The 21,400-nt window shown below is 49.0% G+C and overlaps 1 protein-coding gene across 2 annotated transcripts in view; it reads right to left on the reverse strand.

The window, feature by feature from the left end:
- Positions 1–21,400, reverse strand: part of pxb (putative Hedgehog signaling attenuator pxb) — a 508,778-nt gene that overhangs the window by 41,832 nt on the left and 445,546 nt on the right. For both annotated transcript variants that reach the window (XM_033468232.2, XM_033468231.2), the window contains exon 3: positions 17,154–17,266. In XM_033468232.2, the coding sequence (XP_033324123.1) occupies positions 17,154–17,266 (113 nt within the window). The remainder of the gene's footprint in view (positions 1–17,153; positions 17,267–21,400) is intronic.

The following is a 21,400-nucleotide window of genomic DNA, read 5'->3' on the forward strand; positions in this document are numbered from 1 at the left end:
ATCTCGCCTCGGTTCCACGAGTAGTTAGCATAATTCTGTTTATGAAACTCGGCGAACTCCGCCATCTTTTTCTCTCCCTCGCGCTTGTTCTCCCTCCGTTTCGTCGTTCCACGGCGGTTGTACTTCTTTTTTTTTTTTCTGTCGCGAGACTCGCGCGAGTTTGTTGGCCCGGATGAAACGCGCGCGCGAGTGGCCGGGCTCCGCACAAAAGACGAGGGTGGCAACGGTTTTAATGGTCGGTTCGATGGGCGAACAGCGCGACCGACACCGACTACTATACCCATTCCGCAATCACCGCCAATGAGCTGTAATTATCGGTGTAATCGAATTCTATTCGGAGCCAGCCTCGGACATTAATTCAACCGGTAACTCGCCAAAGAACTACTCCCGTCAAATTTCCATTTGTCGCGTTGCTGCGGTCGCGGCAAATACGCGCGCGACTAATGGGAATTTACGAAGGCTTCTGGCTACGGTAATTGCTGTTAACCGACTGCCCCTCGCGCCCAGCCTCGATCGAATCAATCTGACAGTTTATTAAAGATACTCCAGGTGTTACGATTTTTCGACGGGGCCACAATCGCCGATTTCGCGGGAAAGTGAATCGACCGGCTCGACATTGCGCGAGACGTTCGGATTTTTTGCGCATCGTCTGTTTCTATGGATATGTGTTTTCAATTTTGAATTCGTTGCGAATTTAGTGGTTCGTTATGCTTGTAATTATCTATTGACCCGCTCGGTATCAACTTTATATATGCATACAAGGACAAAAGACGACATTTTATGCGCGTTGATCTTTAAATGTAGAACGTGTGTAAAGAGTTTAGCTCGTTTAGCGTTCCATAAAGAGCTTGGCAACGTGTTCGTTATAACATTAGCCGAATTAAAATAAAAATCATTATACTACTGTGAAATTTTATGGATATTAAATATTGTCGCCTGAGGCGACATTAAAAATTGTTATAATATATTTTAAAAGAATTTTCATATCATTCAAGCTTGTATTCGGTAACTTCAAAAAAAAAAAGGAAAAGAAAACGAAAGTCTTCTCTAAGCCAACAGGTTCAATCTCCAATGCATCCAATAAAAACGATCATACGATATGGAAATACTGTAGATTGATACAAATATCACCATTTTCGAGTTGAAATAACCTCGAGTGTAAAGAGAGAGGGTTAATAAATAAAAGATTTTGGCTTTTATTTATGTATTTTACGATATCGTCGTCATCCCAGTGCAAAGGGTTAGAACTATGAAGACTTCGCGAGACATCAATCATTAAGCGATTTTTATCAATTAACCAGTCTGAGTCACTAATTAATAATGACTAATGTGAGCTTCACCGAACGTTTCATTCGATTGTTTCTTATGAAAAAAATTATTGCAACAATCTCAAAATCAAAAATATGGAACCGGTCGTTTTGACCCGCGCGGTAGGTTCAGTGTTAATCGACTGAATGAGAGGAGTGTACGTGTTACCGTGTCTGAGTTCATGGATACGATAGCGAATTAACTAGCGGGCGTCAATCAAGGCAGCCGAAGCCGACCCTTCGCTATCAAACTCTCGCAGTGTCCTCCAATCAACGTTGGAGGAAAAAAGGGTTGCAGCCGGTGCATCCTGAACGGCGACAGGATGCGGATCGGCGGCGTGAAAATGATATCGAAGCGGATAAGTCCGAGCGAAATCGGCGCGCAGCTGATCCCGACGGAATTCCCATGGAACCGGTTAGCGGGTCGCGCCGCGCCGTACCAATACTCTCCGGCGGTCGGGTGTCGAGACCACGGCGGCAGTCGATAACCGAAGGAATTCGAGGCTGCCGGAAGACGGCCGCGTCGCGATGCGCCGACAGACGTCCGCCGGCAGCCATGAATCCAGCGCGGGCCGCAGAGAACAGAGGCGAAATTGCCGGCGATACGCCAATAATTCGCGAAATGCAATTGCGCGGCAGCGGAGCGGCCGATATGCAGCCGGCGAGCGCCGCTCCTTGTCCGCAGGTCGGACTCTGCGGTCCGGGAAGATCCGACCCGGCTCTCTCTCTTGGCGGCGTCGCGCGTCGTTCCCCCGAGTGCGGTTCGCATACTCGACATAACATAACTGGCGTAACGTCGCCGCATTAGACCGTGTGCCACCGCCGTCTGCCGTGTGCGAGCAAGCTGCCCGGAGCCGTTGCGTGCGTCGACTAATCGAGGGCTACGCGCGCATCGGCCCACATTAACGCGCGAGGATCCTCGCTCTGTGCATTAGTCGACTGCACCGCTGCGCTCCGCCCGCCGTGCACCGCGCCGAACATGCATGCGAGCGGATTGCATCGGGCCGCAGGTGCAACGCTTACTCGATCGCCAGACGCGTTGTGCACGAGCTGCTTCGAACTGTGCCAAGGCATTCCGTTCGCTTCGTAGTCGCTTAATGTTGACGTTTCTCCGGCAGGAAACTCAAGAGTAGACGGTAATTCAACCCTTGCGAGTTCCTCGCGGTGAGAAGTCATCCGCTTTCTGTTCCCAACTCCGTCGAAGCTTGAAATCTCTACTAATTCTTGAAGAATTTCTTAAAAAATTGTTCAACAGTTACAATAACCTTATCCATGATTTATCGAATTATTTGGAGTACAATAATCAAGTTTGTAAGTTATTGCAATTGTATATGTTTGATTTTATCATCATTTAATACAGAATATTAAAGTTCCTTCTTAGTTAGCTGCATTTGGCGACTACACTCGTCATGTCTCGAAATGTTGCCATTTTTTTCATGACGGGTACACTCGGCTAATTGGTTAGAAGAACCCTTAGACAGAGCTCGGTCATTGAAAAGCTCGCTAACAGGTTACCGGTAAACAAATTGTTCGATCGTTTCGGAACAGCTCGGCAGCTAACAATCACCGTGGCCCACGTATCATGGAATCGTGAGCATGCTCGTGTATAATTTCATAAACAGTGCCCAGCGCGCTTGCAGTTCCCGCTATCGTGACCAACCCCCCGTGCAACAAAAATACACCGATAGATCGATTCTACATGTAGATAGCCTAGCAGCGAAATTTCCAATCCCAACGCAAGGTTAAACGTGTCCGTACACCGGCATCGATTCTGCCCGGCCACCGGTGAACGCCGCGTATGAATATGGATCAGCTGATCGAGGCGCACGTATCCGCGCGGTTGTACATATCTTCGCACGGCTGGCATTTGTCGCTGCGCTGCCGGCTAGCCGTCCCGGGCTAGGTACACGGTGTTAATTAATTCGCGTAGGTAACCGAGACACGGGATCACGCAAACGGAATCGTTTTACCCGCTGCACGGGGGTCCCGGCCGGCCGGCCGCCCGCCGGGATTTCGTCGGACGATAATGCACCGGGAGCTGCGAGAGGGTACTTCACTTTCGGATTACCGGGCGAGGGAACGCGAATCCATTCCGGAAGGATAAGCGTAACAGTGGTATCCGTTATGGTTGCGGTGACACGTCGTATCCCTCCGTGATTTCCGCGAAGCCGGCTCGTAACGGCGAGCCTCGTTTCCCCCGGCTTCTTATTTTGATGCTTAGATCCTCGTATCCGAGAGTCGCGGCGCGACTTTCTCGCCGGAAGAAGAAGCTAGAAAGCCGGCTGGTCGGCTGGCTAGGTAGCTGACTAGCAGGCTGGCTCTCTCTCTCTCTCTCTCTCTCTCTCTCTGTTCCTCTCTATCCCTCTTCTTCTTGCATTCGCCGGCTCTCAACGTTTTTTTCCGCGAGTTGTCTCGACGATTTTCTTTCCCAATTACCAGCCGTGAAAGCCCGGCACAAAGAGCCGACGGGTGAACGACCGTCCGCGACGCGCGAATCCGCCGGTGTACAACGCGAATGAAAACGTAACGAGACACGAGCACAGCCTGAATGAGACCATGAGACTAACGGGGCCGCGCGAGGATCGCAGGTGCGCGGGCTAAACGAGACCCGGCGACGAGGCGGAGCTCTGGCGCTGATGCTGGTGTCGGAGCTATGTTTCGTCTCCGACGAGAAAGGACGCTGGATAACCAAGCGGAGACGAGCGTCAGAGCGTTCACGAGCGAGCAGGCTCTCGCGTGCACGCTGCACGCTGCCCCTCGGTAACCAGCGGCAGAGGCGGAGGCGGATGCAGAATCGAAAGGCTAGAGGGTCTGCGCGCTGGGGCTCGCAGCCGCCTCGCTGGGGTTGCTTCTGCAGCATTCAACGGGGATGCATGCGCGGAGACAATGATTATGACGTAATTATAGGCAGTTAGGGTAATATTCCCTGCTGCGAGGCTGCGATGGAATGGGATTAGAATGACGGCGGAGGTTGCTGCTCTCCGCCCCAGGGGTTTTCAGCGGCCTCCTCTCTATCCGCGATGCTAAACCCTTTTAAGAACTTAGCGCCTCGAGGAGGAGAGGCTACGGCGACCGATCGAGGGGATCGCACGCCGAGCAATTCGACGTTGGTTCGATCGACTCGCTACGGGATTCTATCGAAGGCCGCGACGGTCGCCTCGATCGAAGATGAAACCCGGTTGAGAAGCACTGACCGCTTCCGCAGCTCGCGTTCGCAGATATATCACAACGGGAACGGAATTATGTCTACGCGCGGAACCACCATGGAGGAGCATCCGAGTGGCGGAGCTAGGCTACGGTTACAGAGGGCGAGAGACAGAGCCGGGAATGCACGGTGCGCCGAGGCTCGAGCAGCTGGTATAAGGTGCGTCATTCCGGGAACAGGATCCGGTGCCGTGGTACACCGTCATAGGTGGCCCGCAAAACCAGCTTTGCGCGAATTAGGCTGGCGCTGTTGTAATTGAATCGAACCGCACCGCTTCCAGCAAGCCGGCTGCCTGGCTGGTTGGCTCTGGCCCGCTGGCTTTGGCTGGCCCTGTCCCCTTGATTCACGGGAAACTGTCGGAGAGACCGTCTCCTGATTCCCCGGATGCCATCCCCGGCGTCCCGCGAACTTGCGAATTCGCGTTGAACGGTCCTCTTCCAGGGACTGTGGCCCGCTTTCACGACGAATCAGTGTCCCGCGGATTCTAACTTAGGCGACCCGAGTTACTTCGTTTGCTGCTGGGAAGGGCGCTTTGGGGATCGATGATGACAGAAGAGGAGAATTGTACACTGTGGGTTGCAACGGACGTCCCGTTTCACGACGAAGCTGCAAGTTAACGGTCCGTCAGCGCTGGTGGGCCCGTTTGCACCTGGGAGCTGCTACTATCGGGAGCTGAGAAGATAAAGTCGCTCCACGTAATTCCACACACTTCTTAAAATCCCGGGTTTTAAAATGACGTTTATTATTCGTTTAGTAAATGACGCGAGGAATCGCTCGCAGACTCCACCTGATCACGTGTTCTGTCTATCATGTAACTTGGACAATAATGACCCAAGATCCAAAAAGTAGATCGATAAAAACGGATTAGATGGAGACTGTTCAGTTTGTGGATAGAGTTTTATCTTTTCAGCTCTCAATAGTAAGTCTCTCGTATTGATCCAAACAGACTCATCCTCGAAATTTTGCTACCCCATCACGTCATCCGACTGTTAATAGGAAAGCGAACGTACTCGCAATTTCGAGAACTGTTCCTAAGCGAGAGCTGTACGAAAATTGATTATGCTACCAAGTTCAGGCTGGTTATGTCATTTTCACCGAAACAGAAGAATCCACTTGGACGAAAGGTATGGCGAGGGACTGTGACCTGGGCGACGAAGTCGGGGTCAAGGAACGGCAACGAGCGATTTAAACTTGGCGGAAGAAAGGCCGAAAGGAACGGTCTCGGAGGTGTCGGAAGCGATTATATTCGCGGCACCTAGCGCCTAAAGACTGACAAGCCATTCAAGGATCGGAACTTTCAGCGTCAGCCGTCTGAATCGGCGTCACCCCCACGTACACGGAGAGAAATCTGGCGGGTGTCTCCGACGTCTGGGAAGTCTTGCCCGGGCGCAGCAGCCATCCTCGATAGCGACACTCTCTCCCGTTGAATGCTGCCTCTCTCCTGACGGCCTGTCATCACCAATTATAACCCATTCAGGGCTGCCACGGGTTAAATTACCCATAGACTACCGTTTCCCCTCTCGGTATCTGCTCTGCTACGTATACAGAAACAACGAGCATGATTCACTGCTCCGTACCATCACGGCGCGGCGGCGCGATGGCGCGGCCGGTGCGCGTTCGTCCCACCCTTCGGCGCGGCTAGAGGGAACCCCCGGTCCGAAATTATCCGGCGATGGACACGCGAGGTGCAACTGCACGTATGCGCTTCCGGTGCGACTGTCCGCGGTGTCTAATGGCCCCCGGAGAACGGGACACAATGGGCCCTTGATTACGCGCGGTGGGGGTACACGAGCTCTTGTCGCTCCAAACAAACCCTGCGTAAGTAAAAAAGCCTTCGAATCCCCGTGGAACAGCGAACGAAAACCGAATGGAAGGCGAGCGGCAGAGGTGGCCGAGTGGTGGCCGAGAGCTGCCGCGAGAGGAGCGCGGTGTGTTTGAAGTGTGATCGAAACCGAGCGGGAACTAATTCCCGGGTAAATATGAGAAAAAAGGTCGCCGGCTCCGAGGACGACGAGAGGACTTTTTTGTCTTCCCTTAATTACCATTCGTCCTTCGGTTTAACGTAGGGCCGGGTCTCTCTCTCTCTCTCTCTCTCTCTCTCTCTCTTTCTCTGGTTGGTTCGAGAGCGACGTCTCTCCAGAAGAGGATCCTCGCAGAGTCAGTCTGGCGCGAGTAAACCGCTCCTATTCCCTCTCTCGAGACTCTTCTTGGCCGACTCTATTTCGGATTTTAATTTCGCGCTCTCGCAGCCGGCTGTTCAACGCCCCCGGCTCGAGTGGCCAGCCGGTTTTTGCGATCGGCAGAAAATTATCCCCACCCTGTCCGGCAGCTAATTAGCAGGAGAAAAATGTCGCGACCCGGCGCAAGCACTCGCGACAGATTTAATTCCCTACTCCGGAACTTCAACGCCATCCTCGGCGATGCTCCGTCCGCGGACGTTTCTTGCAGCGTTCCTCGGTAATATCCGTAAGTGCATCCCGCGATTTTCTTGCACGTGCGCTTCGTACCAATGTCTCCGGGCTACGCCGGGAATCTCTCGCGCGCGCGGAACGTGAGGAAAAGGAGAGGGAGACGGGACGAGAAGGAGAGGCAGAGAGACACCCCGGGCGCAGTGTTAACAAGCAATGACTGCAACGACGCCATCGTCGACGACCAGGACCGACCGCGTCGACGACGAAGACGAGTGCACGGGCCGACCGAGTGCACCGACTCAACCCAGACGTCCGCCACTCTACATAATTGCTAGCTATTGTACGCTCTGTGTGTGCCCGCGCCGCTCGAGCCGCCCCCGCTGCGCTCTCGTCCCACAGCCCCGGGGATTCCCCGAGGCAAATAGATTTTTTTACCGCAGCTCCCGACACCGCAGACCACGTCCTGGTGACCTCCGCGTCCTTCGGTTCGTCTCCGGAAAACTGTACCACGAGCTGTTGCGAACAGATGGTCCCGCTGCAAGAAAACCCACATTCCGCGAGCTGAGCCGCGCCGACTGCTTTGATCCCGCGGCGCGAGAAATTAATTAACGGGTCCTTTGGCTTCTCTTAATTCCGAGTGTAGCCTCTCTCCTTAGTCTTACTCTGCTTCTCTGCGGGTTAACGCCCTTTTCAACGGCCGGTCGTTGTCGGATTATATTTCCTTTTTGACCCGCGTTCCTATTTCTTCCTCTTCGTTTTTTGCCTGTGTTGGTCCAGTTGAACGTGATTTAATTTATTACTCTACGGACTTTTAATGAGGCTTTTGAGCTTTTATACGATGCATCCGCGTCTGCTGCCGGAAACAAGTGCCACATTAGTTCACAATGTTTCAATGGATTAGAACCATAGCGAGTGACCTTTTCGAAAATTTTCACCCTTCGTGCTCGCAAGATTTTTCCGATATATAAGTGCGTACCAGCAACGCGGAGCAAATTTCGCCAAAATTGTGATTCTGCTGTTCAACGACGAATTAAGATAGAAATCATTATATTGTTGCGAAATTTTATAAAAATTATTAAATAAAAGATCTCGTCTTTTCATCTATGTATTTTACATGATTATCTTAAAAGGTAATAAAATAGTGTCGTTGTATGGGCGACATCGGAGTGCAAATGATTAAAACGACGAGCGAAACAAATTGTGAAGTTACTGTAAATTAATTCAACCTCAAATTATGAGGATGACGTGACTTACGTCACGATTACTTCGACCCTCTCGATGACTTCGTCCCTTCAACTTGGAATATTATTGAACCCTAAATAAAACATTGCAATAGAACATTCGACGTAAATGTTACACCGGTTCTAGAATTTTGTAGATGTTACTTGCGAACAGTAAGCGACGCTTCAAACGTCGTTCGACGAATCCGTGAGATGTTCCGGGGTGACAAGATTAGTGGGCACGGCAAGTTGCACGACCGAATAAACAGCAGTTTCAATGCATCTCGTTACGCGCCGAAAGAAGTTTCCGCGGAATGGTCAATGACTGCTCGACGCCCGGTAATCGGATTTCCGCGGAACGAACGCTGCCGGCAACGCAGGGAACAGTGGATGGAAAGGGATTCGGTAACCGCTTGTTTGCCGTACAAAACAACCGGAGGTTTGTTTGTCAACCATCGTGTGGAATTCGAAACTGTGACGACTCTGTGGGTCGCGGGGGTGGAAGAGAACGGTCGGTTCGCGAGAGGCGACGCAAGAAGACGAGCAGCAGCGGCAGCTAGATAGAACAGCGTTCCGTCGCGGCAAGAGCGACGGAGACAGGTGCAGAGAGACGGGGGCGGAGACAGAGAAAGGGACGAGGAGGGAAGTGCTCATGCAATGCAGATCGTTAAAGCATCCCCGTTGCGCCGGTGACCCGAATGTGGCTTACGGAGACAAAGTGCGGGCCAGAAAGGTGCAGGGAAATACAGAGAAGGGAAAAAGGAAGAGGAAACGGACCGACGATGGCGGCTACTAGCGATCCGGCCCGTTCGCTTCCTCCCCTGCTGGCAATTCCTTGTTTCCCGTTTACATCGTCTGGAATCTGTGCCGCGGCAAGTGGAACGTAAGTAATGCTATCCACCGCGCAACTGGAAAATATCGTCGAACGGAGCATTTCCCGAGAGTCGTCCTCCCTTTTTGCCCTGGTTTCGTTATGTTTCTTCCGGTCCGGGCGGCGGCCATTCCTCGCCGGTATCTGGCATTTATCGTTATTGCCCGGCAAATTCGAATCTTCGGATTAACGAATAGCTATGATGATACAACTGTCGCCGGCTCCTAACTGTTCCGGAACGGAAACTCGATTTTTGCTTAGCTGCACGACTGTAACCGCCTCTTCGCGCCGCCAAACGAATGCATCCGCTTTCACGACCATTAGAGGAAAATGGAGCTTCTAGGTCTGAGCCCTAAACCGTATAAGTAACTTAACAATACTAGTAACTTAAAACACACAAAGGAATTGTCTCCGTTGATAATGTAGAATAAGATACATAATAGATAGACACTCAACTGTGATCAGTGTTACATCTGTTGCACACTGTTCGACTATTAACCGTCGACTTTAGACGTTAGAACACCTTAATTTTATGTAATTTCTGAAGTTTCTTGGCCTAATTGCCACTGCGTGGTTTTAACGGTTTTATTGTAACACAAATGATATATTTAATAATAGGGAACAATATACAGTGTTATTACACTCCTCTCTTGTGAAGAAAAAGCGAAACTTACCGCACCGTCCGCGTGCTCATTCATTTCCTTTTATCCCTATATTTTAATTATTAAACTAAAGAACAGCCCGTCGTTAAAACAGAGTCCCGATTATTCGTACAACAGTCTCAATATTTTTATCCGTGATAGAAGTCTACGTGAAAGAGCAATCCGCGGCCTAATACAGTGATTTCTCCCTAATTCGCGCTCAGATTGCGCACAAAAATGGACAATTTGAGAAGGGGAGATACGATTATACGAGCCTTGCGGCTCGTTTTTATAGTCGTTGACAATCGGTAACTATAAAAAATTGCCTATATTTGTGCACAATCTGAGCGCGAATTAGGGAGAACTTACTGCGATATCAAATAATAATCGCGCCAAGACGAAAGCGTCGATTCGCCGCGCGAACGAAGCCTTAGCGCAAGAACTGGAAAGTCGAGACTTCCGTGTTCCCGCATTTCACGGATCGGAATTTGCCACATCGAACGTATTGGCGCAAAAATTACGCGGAGGAACGGCGGCTGCGGGCGTCTCTTGGAGAGAGGACTCCGTGAAAAGGAAGATTGATACCGCCGAGAGATCGCTCGGATCGGCCGGCACGATCCGCGGCGAATTAAACCTACGTAAAAGAACGAGGAAATGAATTTCTGGTTTCCCGGGAGCTTTCCCCGGATTCCGTTGAACGCGGTCGAGATTCGAGTGGCTGATCGATCGGCCCTCGAGAGCGAGACGCGCTCCTGACACAGAGAAGAAGCGACGACGAAAGAGGCGCGCGCGGGGACAAGCCGACACTCCATCGGCGGCAGATTCAATTTGGGCCGCGCAAAGTATCGGATCAGCTTTAATGTTCGCCGATATCGAGCCCGCCGGTGTTTTCAACCGCTCGTTCCCAGACACGTTGTCCGCGGTTTCCTCTCCTACTCTATCGACGGTATTCAGAGAGGGCCGTCGCGCCGCGGAAATGGAAGCAACGCGAGAGGGCTGGCATCGCGTCTAGACGCGGCTTCGAAACGCGTCCGAATAGCTATCGTGAATGAGGGAACGATAGCGAGGCGAAACGGCGAAAAATATAGGTTACATTAGACGAACTGGCATCGCCTGTAGCGTCGGCGTCGACGGTTAAATAAGGGCTGCGGGATCTTTGCTCTGCTACCCTGCCGGCGGCTCCTTTCGTCTACAACCGGGCCTCCCGTTCGTTTCTTTCGTGTTTTAGAACGTCCCTTTCAAGAGAGACGCGTCGATGTGCTTCAAACGCCGTCCTTAAAACCGTATTACCGATTTTTCTCCTGCGGCCCCCTCCGTTGGCTTTCTGCCTTATCCCCGGGGTGATTTTGATCAAACTAGATGAACGGTTCAATTTAGTCTGGATTTTTCGAATGAAATGGACTCAAAGAACTCGGTAGTCACCGTTTGAAATACACCGATCCCAGTGAAACGTAAGACATTCCACTGTCACGATGGTCTGGAAAACAATAATTTGTGGCAAAAATTCAATTTGCCAACTTTTACATGCGAATAGAATTGTTTTTCGTATGTATGTAAATAATTATTTCTCTGAAGTTTGAAATCCACGATATTAACGACCTCATATAACTCTGTAATTAGATACGACGTTATGAAGGCAAAAATATGAAATTATGATTAAGACTAAATTGTTTGAATTAGTCATTACAAACTATCCAAGTGCATTACGATTTATATATCAACTGTTTATTTTTAGCTCACTCAGGAAAAATGTTAAAAATGTTTAAAAATGTTTAATGTAGGACTTCTTTTACATGACAGCTTAGACTGTGGTTATAATTAATAATGGTCGTATAATTTTTAAGTGCAGTTTCTTGCGGCTTTTAATTATATTGCGGATTTTTAGAAGTAAACGTTGATTGCTATATTACGTTTCGTGCTCATAACGCATACATTTGTGTTTTACAAGAAATACTAGTCACCTCGATTTTTTAAACATTTATACGTGTCTTTGACTTGATAATATTCTAACTGAGATCGTGCAGAATTCAACGAGTTCATTCAATAAGTTCAAACCTTGACAAACAAAACAAAGATCATTTAAGCCACAGAGATCGACGAGAGACATTTTTTAAATTTCCGTTATAGGCTCAGATAAAAGAGTTCCTATACTTTTTTGTCATTTCAAATAATAGCAAAGTTAAAAAAAGAAAGAGAAAGCATTTTGGTCATCGTCTAGTAGACTAGTCCCGCTATCATCTAAAAAGTTTCAATTTCCAGTTTTAAAAAAGTTATTGCGTTCTAAAAGGTGTACGCTGAATTTTGCGAGTAACCGTATGTATGAACGAATACAAACTCATTTGATAGAAGCTAACGACGTGTCTCAATATCTCGGACAGGCCTAATTGCAAGCTCGTCAACTCGTTAAAACGCCCTCTACACTAAAACCAAATAGGGTTTGATGGCACGAGACGGAACGAACAACTGTCTATGGAGGTGCTGGAAGCGCCAAAGGAGCTGAGGGCGGCAGAGCATTACGTCCACTTACAATTTGTCGCAGCTCTCGATTGCAATGATCGAGGCCGGCGGCAAAGAAGAGGAAGGGAACGGAAGAATCGCGTCCCGTTCGCGTGGCCGTTTCAAGCAACGGCATCGAATTATCGCGAATTGGCTGGAACTGTGACGACGACGGCGCGGCGTCGGGCAGGAAATCGCATCGTGCCGAGGAGAAAGAGAACCGGCAATGAGGGAACACGCGGCTGATGCACAGCGAAAGAGGGAGATCCGGGGACCACGGCGAGGAGGGTGAAGAGGAGCGTGTATCGCGCGGACGGAACGAGGACGAGAGGACGCGGAGATGGGAGAACACGGCTGTGATTAGCATACAAACTACGCGCGGCCGTGTTGGTTCTCCGCGTTTGCTCGGGACGCGAACCAGCGCACAGTGCGGCGCTTATATGAGCATCCGGAACAAAAATCATAACTCCTAAAGCTGATCAATTTTCGAACAAAATGCCGTAATAATTTGTCAAAGAAAATACAAAGATGCATCGATCTGCATAAAAAAGTTATACGATTTCATAAAAATAATTCTTTATTTTTGATTGACCGTTGATCGGCTATGCCTATAAATTTTGTTGGCAACTTTTCGCGATAAAGTTTTTATAGTATCAAAATTTACTATCCGACGATTTTGTCGAGATAAGAATACCAGGATGTTTTGAGTCGTTCTCTCTTAAAACCTTGTCCAAAGTGCAGAGCAGAGTTAGATCAGAGTTAGATCAGAGATAGATCAGAGATAGATCAGAGTTAGATCAGAGATAGATCAGAGCTAGATCAGAGTAAGATCAGAGTTAGATCAGAGATAGATCAGAGTTAGTTAGATCAGAGTTAGATCAGAGTTAGGTCAGGGTTATGTCAGATAATAAATGTCGCTGACTCTGAGGACCGCAACTTCTCGTAAAAAATTTTTATAGTATGAAGTTGACTGTTACATAGCAATATTTGTGTGAGTAAATTTATAAAGAGCAGTCTTGGAGCAGTTTCCAACACAAACTTCATTATGAGTCGAAACGAGCCTGCATTCGTCTCCAGCGACCATTGAAAATCATTCTTGTTCCGAGCGTTAAATAAGCGTAGAGAGGACTTGATTTAACAAGACACATTAATTTTCAATACAATTTAGTACAGTATCCAATAATGGCACGTTAAGACTTTACGAACAGAAATGAATTCTGACTGCCAAAGACACACATACACATAAACCTGGCAAAAAGACATCTCAATATCGAAGTTGTCACAATTAACAAATGTCGCGTGACAACGTCCAAAAACGGGTAGAATTTTTACATCCACTTTCATCTTCTCTATCTACTTGTCATTGTATTGTTTGAAGAAACTGTCAGGATTGCGCGGTGTTTCATAGCAGGTGACTATTACCTTACACCGCACTGGAAGATTTTCGATCGGGCAACCAACGGCAGAATAATCTAGACTGCTCGCGCTCCTTCCTTTTCCGAAAAAAAGAAAGAAACGATCTGCAGCGGAGCACGGATTCTGCAGAGACGAGGGGCGGCGTCCGAGGCGTTATAAAGATCTCGAGCGGACTTATTTGTCGCCGGCAAAGATGATTGCTCTCGAGCACATTATTAACCGCGCGGATACGAGAAACCCATTAGCGTTGATGCGGCCGCAGACGCCCGTTACAGCGAAAGACACGGTTGTTCTCTCGCGTCAAGAGAGGTTCACGACGGTTCCGGGGAGCAGGACGACAGGACGCGGCGTTTACCGCCTCGGCGAACGAGCCGTGGAACAGCCGAAGGAATGAGATGCCACCCACAAAGTCCGGGAACTCGGCGTCGTCGCGAGCACTCGAGAGAGTGAGAGTGAGAGAAAGAGAGAGAGAAAGAGAAGAGAGAGAAAGAGAAAGAGAGAGAAAGAGAGAGAAAGAGAGAGAGACGCTCGCACGCCCGTGGGCCACGATAATGGCCGGGCTATTACGATAAACTGAAAAAACCGGCGAGCTACAGAGAGACGCTGTTGTACAAACAGCCTCGGACCACGGTTCCCGTCCAAACAAATTATTCGTCGATCGTGCGACCGAGAGCTGGTCGATGGGAGGCGCGGGCAGGTTGCCGTTTCACGTGCAGGAATGTTCCGCGGGCGATGTTTCTCTCGCGGTGGAGAGAAGCGCGAGGAGATGAGAGGAGAGGAGAGGATAGAGCAAAAGAGAGTCGCGAGGCGTCGGTACAAGAGCCACGCTTGAGATGTTACCGAGGACGAGCGATAATGACCGGCCATTACGATAACCAGGCGAAAGGAGGGCCACGGGCGGACAGGCCGGACATTGTCGCGACCCGCGAGGCCTCGAGAGCTTCGCAGAGCTAAAGATACCGCGCGCGCTGGCTCGTTGATTTTGAATGCGGCCCTCTGTGCGATCCAAAATCGTCTTGGCCCGCTGCCGATCCTTCCGTTACGGAGAGGGTTCATCGATCGTGGCATCATCGGCATCGCGTCGCAGCCTTTTGCCAACGTGCCCGCCGGATTACTCGCAGTTGTCTGAGCCAGACCCCGTCCCGGAAACAAATATTGCCCGGCGAATAATCGAACAACCGTATAGTATCTCTTCTGTAACGTCCTTTGACTCGGGAAACGCTGGTTCTTCCGTTCTCCATTGGCTGGAAGGTACCGCAATTTATAGACTCGATGCAGTATCTAGTTAGAATATGATTTACCGATTTGCTGAGTCAGTTCTCCATCCGGAAAGTCACGGGCGCACGGCCGAGCAATTTCGTCGCCGAAAAATGGGACGCGTTTACGGGACTGCAACTGTTTCAGAGCGTGCGGGATTTATATCTCGCGCCGTTATCGGGGCCGCAATGACGCGACGCTATAAGGAGGAAAAACCGCAGGTTACCTTACGCAGGCAACGTCGAGATTTCTCGCGCATTTCGCAAAAGGCGGCCCGCGTGAATTATTCGTCGAATAGGGAAGTCCGTTTCCCGTTTGACGCGGGAGGAGATGCCGCGCGCGCGGCAGCGAGTCGGCTCTAGAAACCCTCCTTTCCGCCATTGTATCTCAGTTTTTACGGCGTCGCAGCGCGTAAACCAGACGGAGACAATGTCCGAATGGGTCGAAAGCGGGACCCTGTAAATCTTCGAGGCCGCGTACCTCGCTGGACGCATATTTCTTCCTTGTACGGGGCTCGATCTCGCGGGGATCTAGCTCGCTTACGCGGCCGCAAAAGCGGGAGAGAGACCAGCTACCGTGTCGGAGATTATCAGCGCGGCGCTGTTCTTGCTAGTCGGCGCGTAACGACGTCTCGACGCCTCCTTGTTTCCTCGAGATGCGTTCCTTAGACCGTTCACTGGCTCAGGTGAGCGTCCTAATAATTTCTTAAAGTCTTGGCTGAAGATTTCCTGAAGATTTTTCAACAGCTTTTGTTACAGCGAGTGTAATCGTTTACGACGAAGTGACGGTCGACCATGTAATCTAATTTTGCGATCCTTTTGGAGCAAGGAAATTATTAATCAGTTCGCCTGTCAGAACCACACTAATCGCAGCATTTATTAATAAATATTCTACGTATTTGTATCCACACGATAATGTAAGATGTTCATTTGGTCCGTGCGCAATTATCGTTCTTCTCGTTTGTCTCAATTCTGTAATTCTCCTTGCGTGAGTATATCAGTTATTAAAACCGAAGTTGGGTCATCTTTCATTGCGAAACCCATCTCATGGCCTACGATTACTTTCACTTCTAATTGAAACGTGTCTGCGATAATTCTAACGATCAAGAATCGATAACAAGCAAATTAAATCTTATTTCGATCTCAAACAGATGAACAACGACGTCTACATGTAGAAGATTCTGCTGAAAATCTGCATCACGAGTTTGACAGGATGTTATAGCTTAATATAGTAATTAATAATAGTAATAGCAATAATTTATTCATGTATACGGTTAGAAGAAACCTTTCGTTACAGAAGAAGTATGTAACAACAAATAAAGAGATTTTACATAGCAATCGCACAAGTACAAACAAAGAGAAGAAAGGAACAAAAGATAGAGACTCCTATCGCAAACTGACGGAAAAATGTTAGAACGAGAACAATTCGGTTATACTAACTTCAAAAATAGAGTTATCGGCTAACATTCGCGAAGGATTAATGGCCAAGCTAGTGCAACTGCAAGGTGTTCAGCTTCTGCAACAACGTCTGCGCTGGAAAAACCGCTTCCCGCGGCTTCGGGCGCCGAGAGAAATAAAGTTCATTAGGACCTCGCGAGAATTTATAGGGCCTGCGTGTCCCGGCTTACGGATATATATATATATTGTCTCGAGGCACACTTGGGAGGATTCCACGGTGGCACAATAGATTATAGCCAGCGAGCGAGACCCGTGTCTAGAGGGCGGCCGATGCCAGACGGGCACTAACTTCCGCATTGGCCTATTCACGGCTAATTTAGCGCTGCCCGGAATGACAATGACACCGGCTTCCTGTCTGCGACGATTCTTCCGACCTCGCCGCTATACCCGTTGAATAGTTCATACAGGTTCCAACGTCGAGGAGATTGCCGAAGGAGAAAGGACTGTAATCTTGCTAAGCAAACGGTGTCGGTAGCCCGCGGGCCGACGCGGAATCGCCAATTTTCGACTAATTTAGTGACCGCTGGAACGGCGAGAGGCCGCGGACATATTCACCCCTGCTCGATCGTTCGTTTTCGCCCCTCCCCTCCCGCGCCCTCTTTGTCCGTGAGACCTTCCACGTGGACCGGCCACTCGAACGCCTGAAATATGGTTACAACCCGAACGACCCTGAGCCCTCGAACACCTTACGACGCCCAGTCGGAATGAAACCTGGTCTTTATTGCCGTTGGGGTGGCGCCGCGCGCCGCCTCGACGACCCTGAACGGTGCTACGCGCGACCATGTTCTGTTTGTTCGCCTGTCCCGCGCGAGGTAGAACGACGAGTCTACTGTTATTCTCGCTGGAATTCGGAATCAGAGGTGTGTACTCACTTCCAGAAGACGACGGAGACGATCGCCGCCATAAGCAGCAACACCACCGCGCAGGTGATGATCAGGGCGGTGCTCTGCAGCGATGGGTTCGTGTGGTAGGACGCATCGATCATCTGAAACAAAAAGGAGAAGACAGTCGTCAGACTGGTTCCCGATGCGGCATTCTTTTCAGGTTTTGCGCGGTAGTAGGTTATTTCGCGGTATAATAGATACATACGCGTTGGGTAGATTCAAGGGGATAGGAATTTTCGCGGAACAAATCACATGTTTCAACACTAGATTTACGGAGCACCAACAGCAGCTGTTTTATACTAGTTCATAAAATAAGACATAATACATAATGATATACAATAACACACAAAATAATATACAATACAGAATAAGATGCAATAAGACATTTATGCTGATTTTTAACGAGTGTTATCTGCCGCGAGTAACACGTATATTGAATAAATAACTTATGTTATAAAATTATAAAATTAGTGATCCGTCATTTTGACGGGTTCCGTAAACCTAGTGTTAAGCTAGTGAGAATGTTAACCGTTTAACTGTTGCAACCTCTTCGAAAAGCGTGTAAATTAGTGTTATTATACGTTTAATTTTCTTTTTATTTTGTGTAAATATAGCACTTTTATATAAGATATATGTAAGGAAAGAATATCGAAGCATAAAATATCCTTAGCCAGTTGGGTGTTTTTGATGTGCATACTGGTTGCGAAAAAAAGGCAATATGTATTCTTTTTTATTATGACAAGCATACTAGCAAAAGAAAGCAGCTGACCGGTTAGTGTGGAAAATTGCTGTTCGATTTATAGATCGAAGTCGCGAAAGAAATGCGTGCGTATTTTTCGCGATTAATTCGAATCGCATCAACATTTTCGTCAGAGTCCTTCTCTGAATCGCGCAACTTTAGGAAGTGCATAATGAGAGCGACGTAATAATAGTAATAATTAGTCCAGGGAAACGGGAATTTGCATACGGGTCCGCGGGCGGTATGCAAATTGCTAAACGGCGGATTTTACGCAATTATGGAAATGCGGGGAATGCTAAAAAACAAATGAATATTTGATTAGATTCTTAGTTTATTCGCAACTCCGCGAAACACTGAAAAGTAATGGTACGCTTGAGAGTCCAGTTGTTGTAAAATATTGCCCTGGAATCCGGCACTCCAGCCAATTACATCGTTTATCGCGGTGTTCGGAGCGGATGCGAGTGCTCGTTGAACGAATACGAATGACTGAACGGTAGTCGCAATCGACGCCTCGACATCGACTAGCGCAACCAAGATTAATCGATATGTCCCAACGATCTGTTATTATTAACATATCTTGTATATGAAGCTTCGAAACAGCTGTTCAACGCGTAAAACAGCGGCCCGCTTCAAAGATATTTGTTTTCGACTAGATCGCAAACGGGACACGGTTGCAATAAACTGTTCCAACTAGGACCTTTAATAATCCTACGTAATCTGATGCAATAACGCTGTAATAACAATGACTGCTATTACAATATTGTAGCAACAACCGTTGCCGACGGAAAATTAAATCAGCAACGTTAATTTTGTCAAGCCCGGAGTGTCGTTCAGGTAAACGGCACGTTAATATTTTGCGACCTAAATTGGACCAAAGTTGACAACCAGTTAAGGTGGAAATTTATCTACAACTCGATTGCAATGTGCACGCGAATTGATGCTATTATCCAAAATTTATACATCCCCGTAACAAGAGCACAATTAAACCGAAATGGTGGCTTTTAAAGCGGACCGGCGACGCTAAAACAACGTCGCGAACGAACAATTCGAGATCCATGGATAGTGATTTAACAACGATCGCGGCAGCGCTCCATTTATCAAACTTCCCCGCATCATCTCGAAAAGGATCACGGGGAAGCTCGCGGATCAGACAAGAATAGAACTTCCTCGAAATTCACGTCAAGATCTCGGCGCGCCTCTCGCGTCCCGTCGGCTCGGATTCGTCGCGAGGACTCGCGCAGACGAGCATAAGCTCCACGAAAAACGCTCGTCACGCGTCCTCCTTCTGAAAAAGAGCCCGTAGGACCGTGGCGGAGGGAGAACGCGGGGCGAAGGTTACGTGTCGCGCCTGCGAAAAGGGAAAGTGATTTCGCAGCGAAAGATCTCTCCGTGCCGGAGAAACTTCCTCCGTCGGCGACGGCGCCGCCGCCTCCGTCGGTGGCCATTGTCGCGAGATCGATCGGCGACGCATTGTGAACGCGAGACTCATTTACCTGAAGGTGCGAGACCCGTGGACCGGGGGTGGCAGCGACGACGCGCTTCGGGACCGCCGATTTAATGCGTATCGATAAGCACGCCCGCGAGCATTATAGTCAGTCGATGGGTATTCTGTCGGCTGGCTCCGCGCCAGCGAGACGCGCCGATCGGGAGACGCAGGCGATCCCCCCGCGATGCATTCTCATCTCGGTTTCGTTATCGCGTCTAGCTGCAGGAATTACTCCGGCTGCATTAGGTGTACAAAAAGAGATTGCGGAACTGGTCCGCGTTTCAGAAGGACGACGTTGATCGTTCTCACCGGTGCACAATGGAACGAATGCTCATTCTAGGTGAGAAAAAGGTCATTTCAGGTAATATACATGTACAGGGTAGTCCACGCAACTTGCACATATCTATAACTTCCAAAGTGTGTGCTGCACGAAACGGTTTTGTATACAAGTGTGTGTGTGTGTGTGTTGCATGGTTATTTATCTATTTAATAAGTGGAAGCGTGTGTCGGATATTTGACGGGCAACTTTGTCTTTTAAAATAAAACGCTATATTTATTATGCCATACGAATGTCGAGTTCTGAGTAAAAAATTATTGACATTCATTAACAGTTTAATGAACGCACGTCTACGCAGTCAAACGTCGCCAGGGGCCGGCAATATTTATGTAAATTCATGAAATAATTCAAAATGTGCGAGCATACACATAAAACAACAACAATGACAACACATTAAAATACAACATAATTAATATTTTTCCTTTGTGTGATAATTATAAAAGCAATCGCCTACATAATTATTAAAGCATCACACACATGAGTGAGCAGCCATTAAAGTGTTAATCATAAACCTAGCAACTAAGAATTTCACTTCGTTTCTTCAATATTGTCTTCGGTTTTTATGCATTTACGACGGAAATGAGGAAGCCAAACACATTACAATTTAAGGTAACTTATTTTCGTCGAGTGGAACCTCGACTATCCGAACCTTTTTATAAGGAACAAAGTGCAAGACTGCAGCAACGGAATTTCTCTAATGAACCAACATGTATCGATAACGTTTGGCGCCAAAGGGTTACAAGTTTCCGAATTCGGAACCGGGGCACGACTTCGGAGAAGCCGATAGATCGAGGATCGCGGCAGCAATTCCGCAGATAAATTCGGATGCAAAGTTTCGCTAGTCGATTGTTAAGCCGCAGAGGGCGATTTGATTACATCGATAAGTCGCGCGGCGAGCAGAATAGAGGAGCCGACGGAATACCGTGGCGCGTGGTGTTTGGCGACGGGCCAAGTGAAGCAGCATTTATCAAAGGTCTCGCGCGGTGGCTCGATAGGATCGCGGACTCAGGGAGCTCATGGTCCCCCATGAGGGAATCGCCGGCCTCAACCCCCTCTGCACTTAGGGACGCGACTTGTCTTGCTCCCCGCGACGCCGCTCCATCTCGCGCCGGCTCATCGCTCATCATTACCGGGATATTAATGGCGTCAGCTAATGGATTCAGCCGAGAGCTTAGCGTCCCGACCGCAGAGAATTCCTTTCCGCCGGATCCTTCGTCTAACTCGCGCTTTTTCCCCCCTCCCCCGCCGCCGAGAGGAATTCGGCAAATAAAGGCAGCCGGCGATGATGCATGGTCCCTTCCTCGACGGAGATTTCGCTCGCGACGAGCGATAAGGGCGGCGACACCCGGCGCTGCTTGTTGAGCTAAACGATTCTTTTCAAGGCCGGCGAATATCGAGCTTGCTCCGGAACGTGTCGGACGCCTCCGTTTCGTGGAAAAGGTCACGGACCTTTTCTTGCCCGGCGAAATTCCTGCTCCTTTTGCCCGGAAACCGACGCAACTCCGTAGGGAGCCGACGTCCTCTGTTCGATAAAACCGCGAGTCTGCGGCTAGCCGTCGGCCAGGACGAAGGACGAAGTCTCTCTCTCTCTCTCTCTCATATCTGGAGCCGGAGAATTCCAGACGGTGGACACGAGAGACAAGAAGGCACCTGCGATCGAAGATTGAGCGTGG

This window comes from Megalopta genalis, chromosome 2 (genome assembly GCF_051020955.1).
Source record: "Megalopta genalis isolate 19385.01 chromosome 2, iyMegGena1_principal, whole genome shotgun sequence".
NCBI lineage: Eukaryota > Metazoa > Arthropoda > Insecta > Hymenoptera > Halictidae > Megalopta > Megalopta genalis.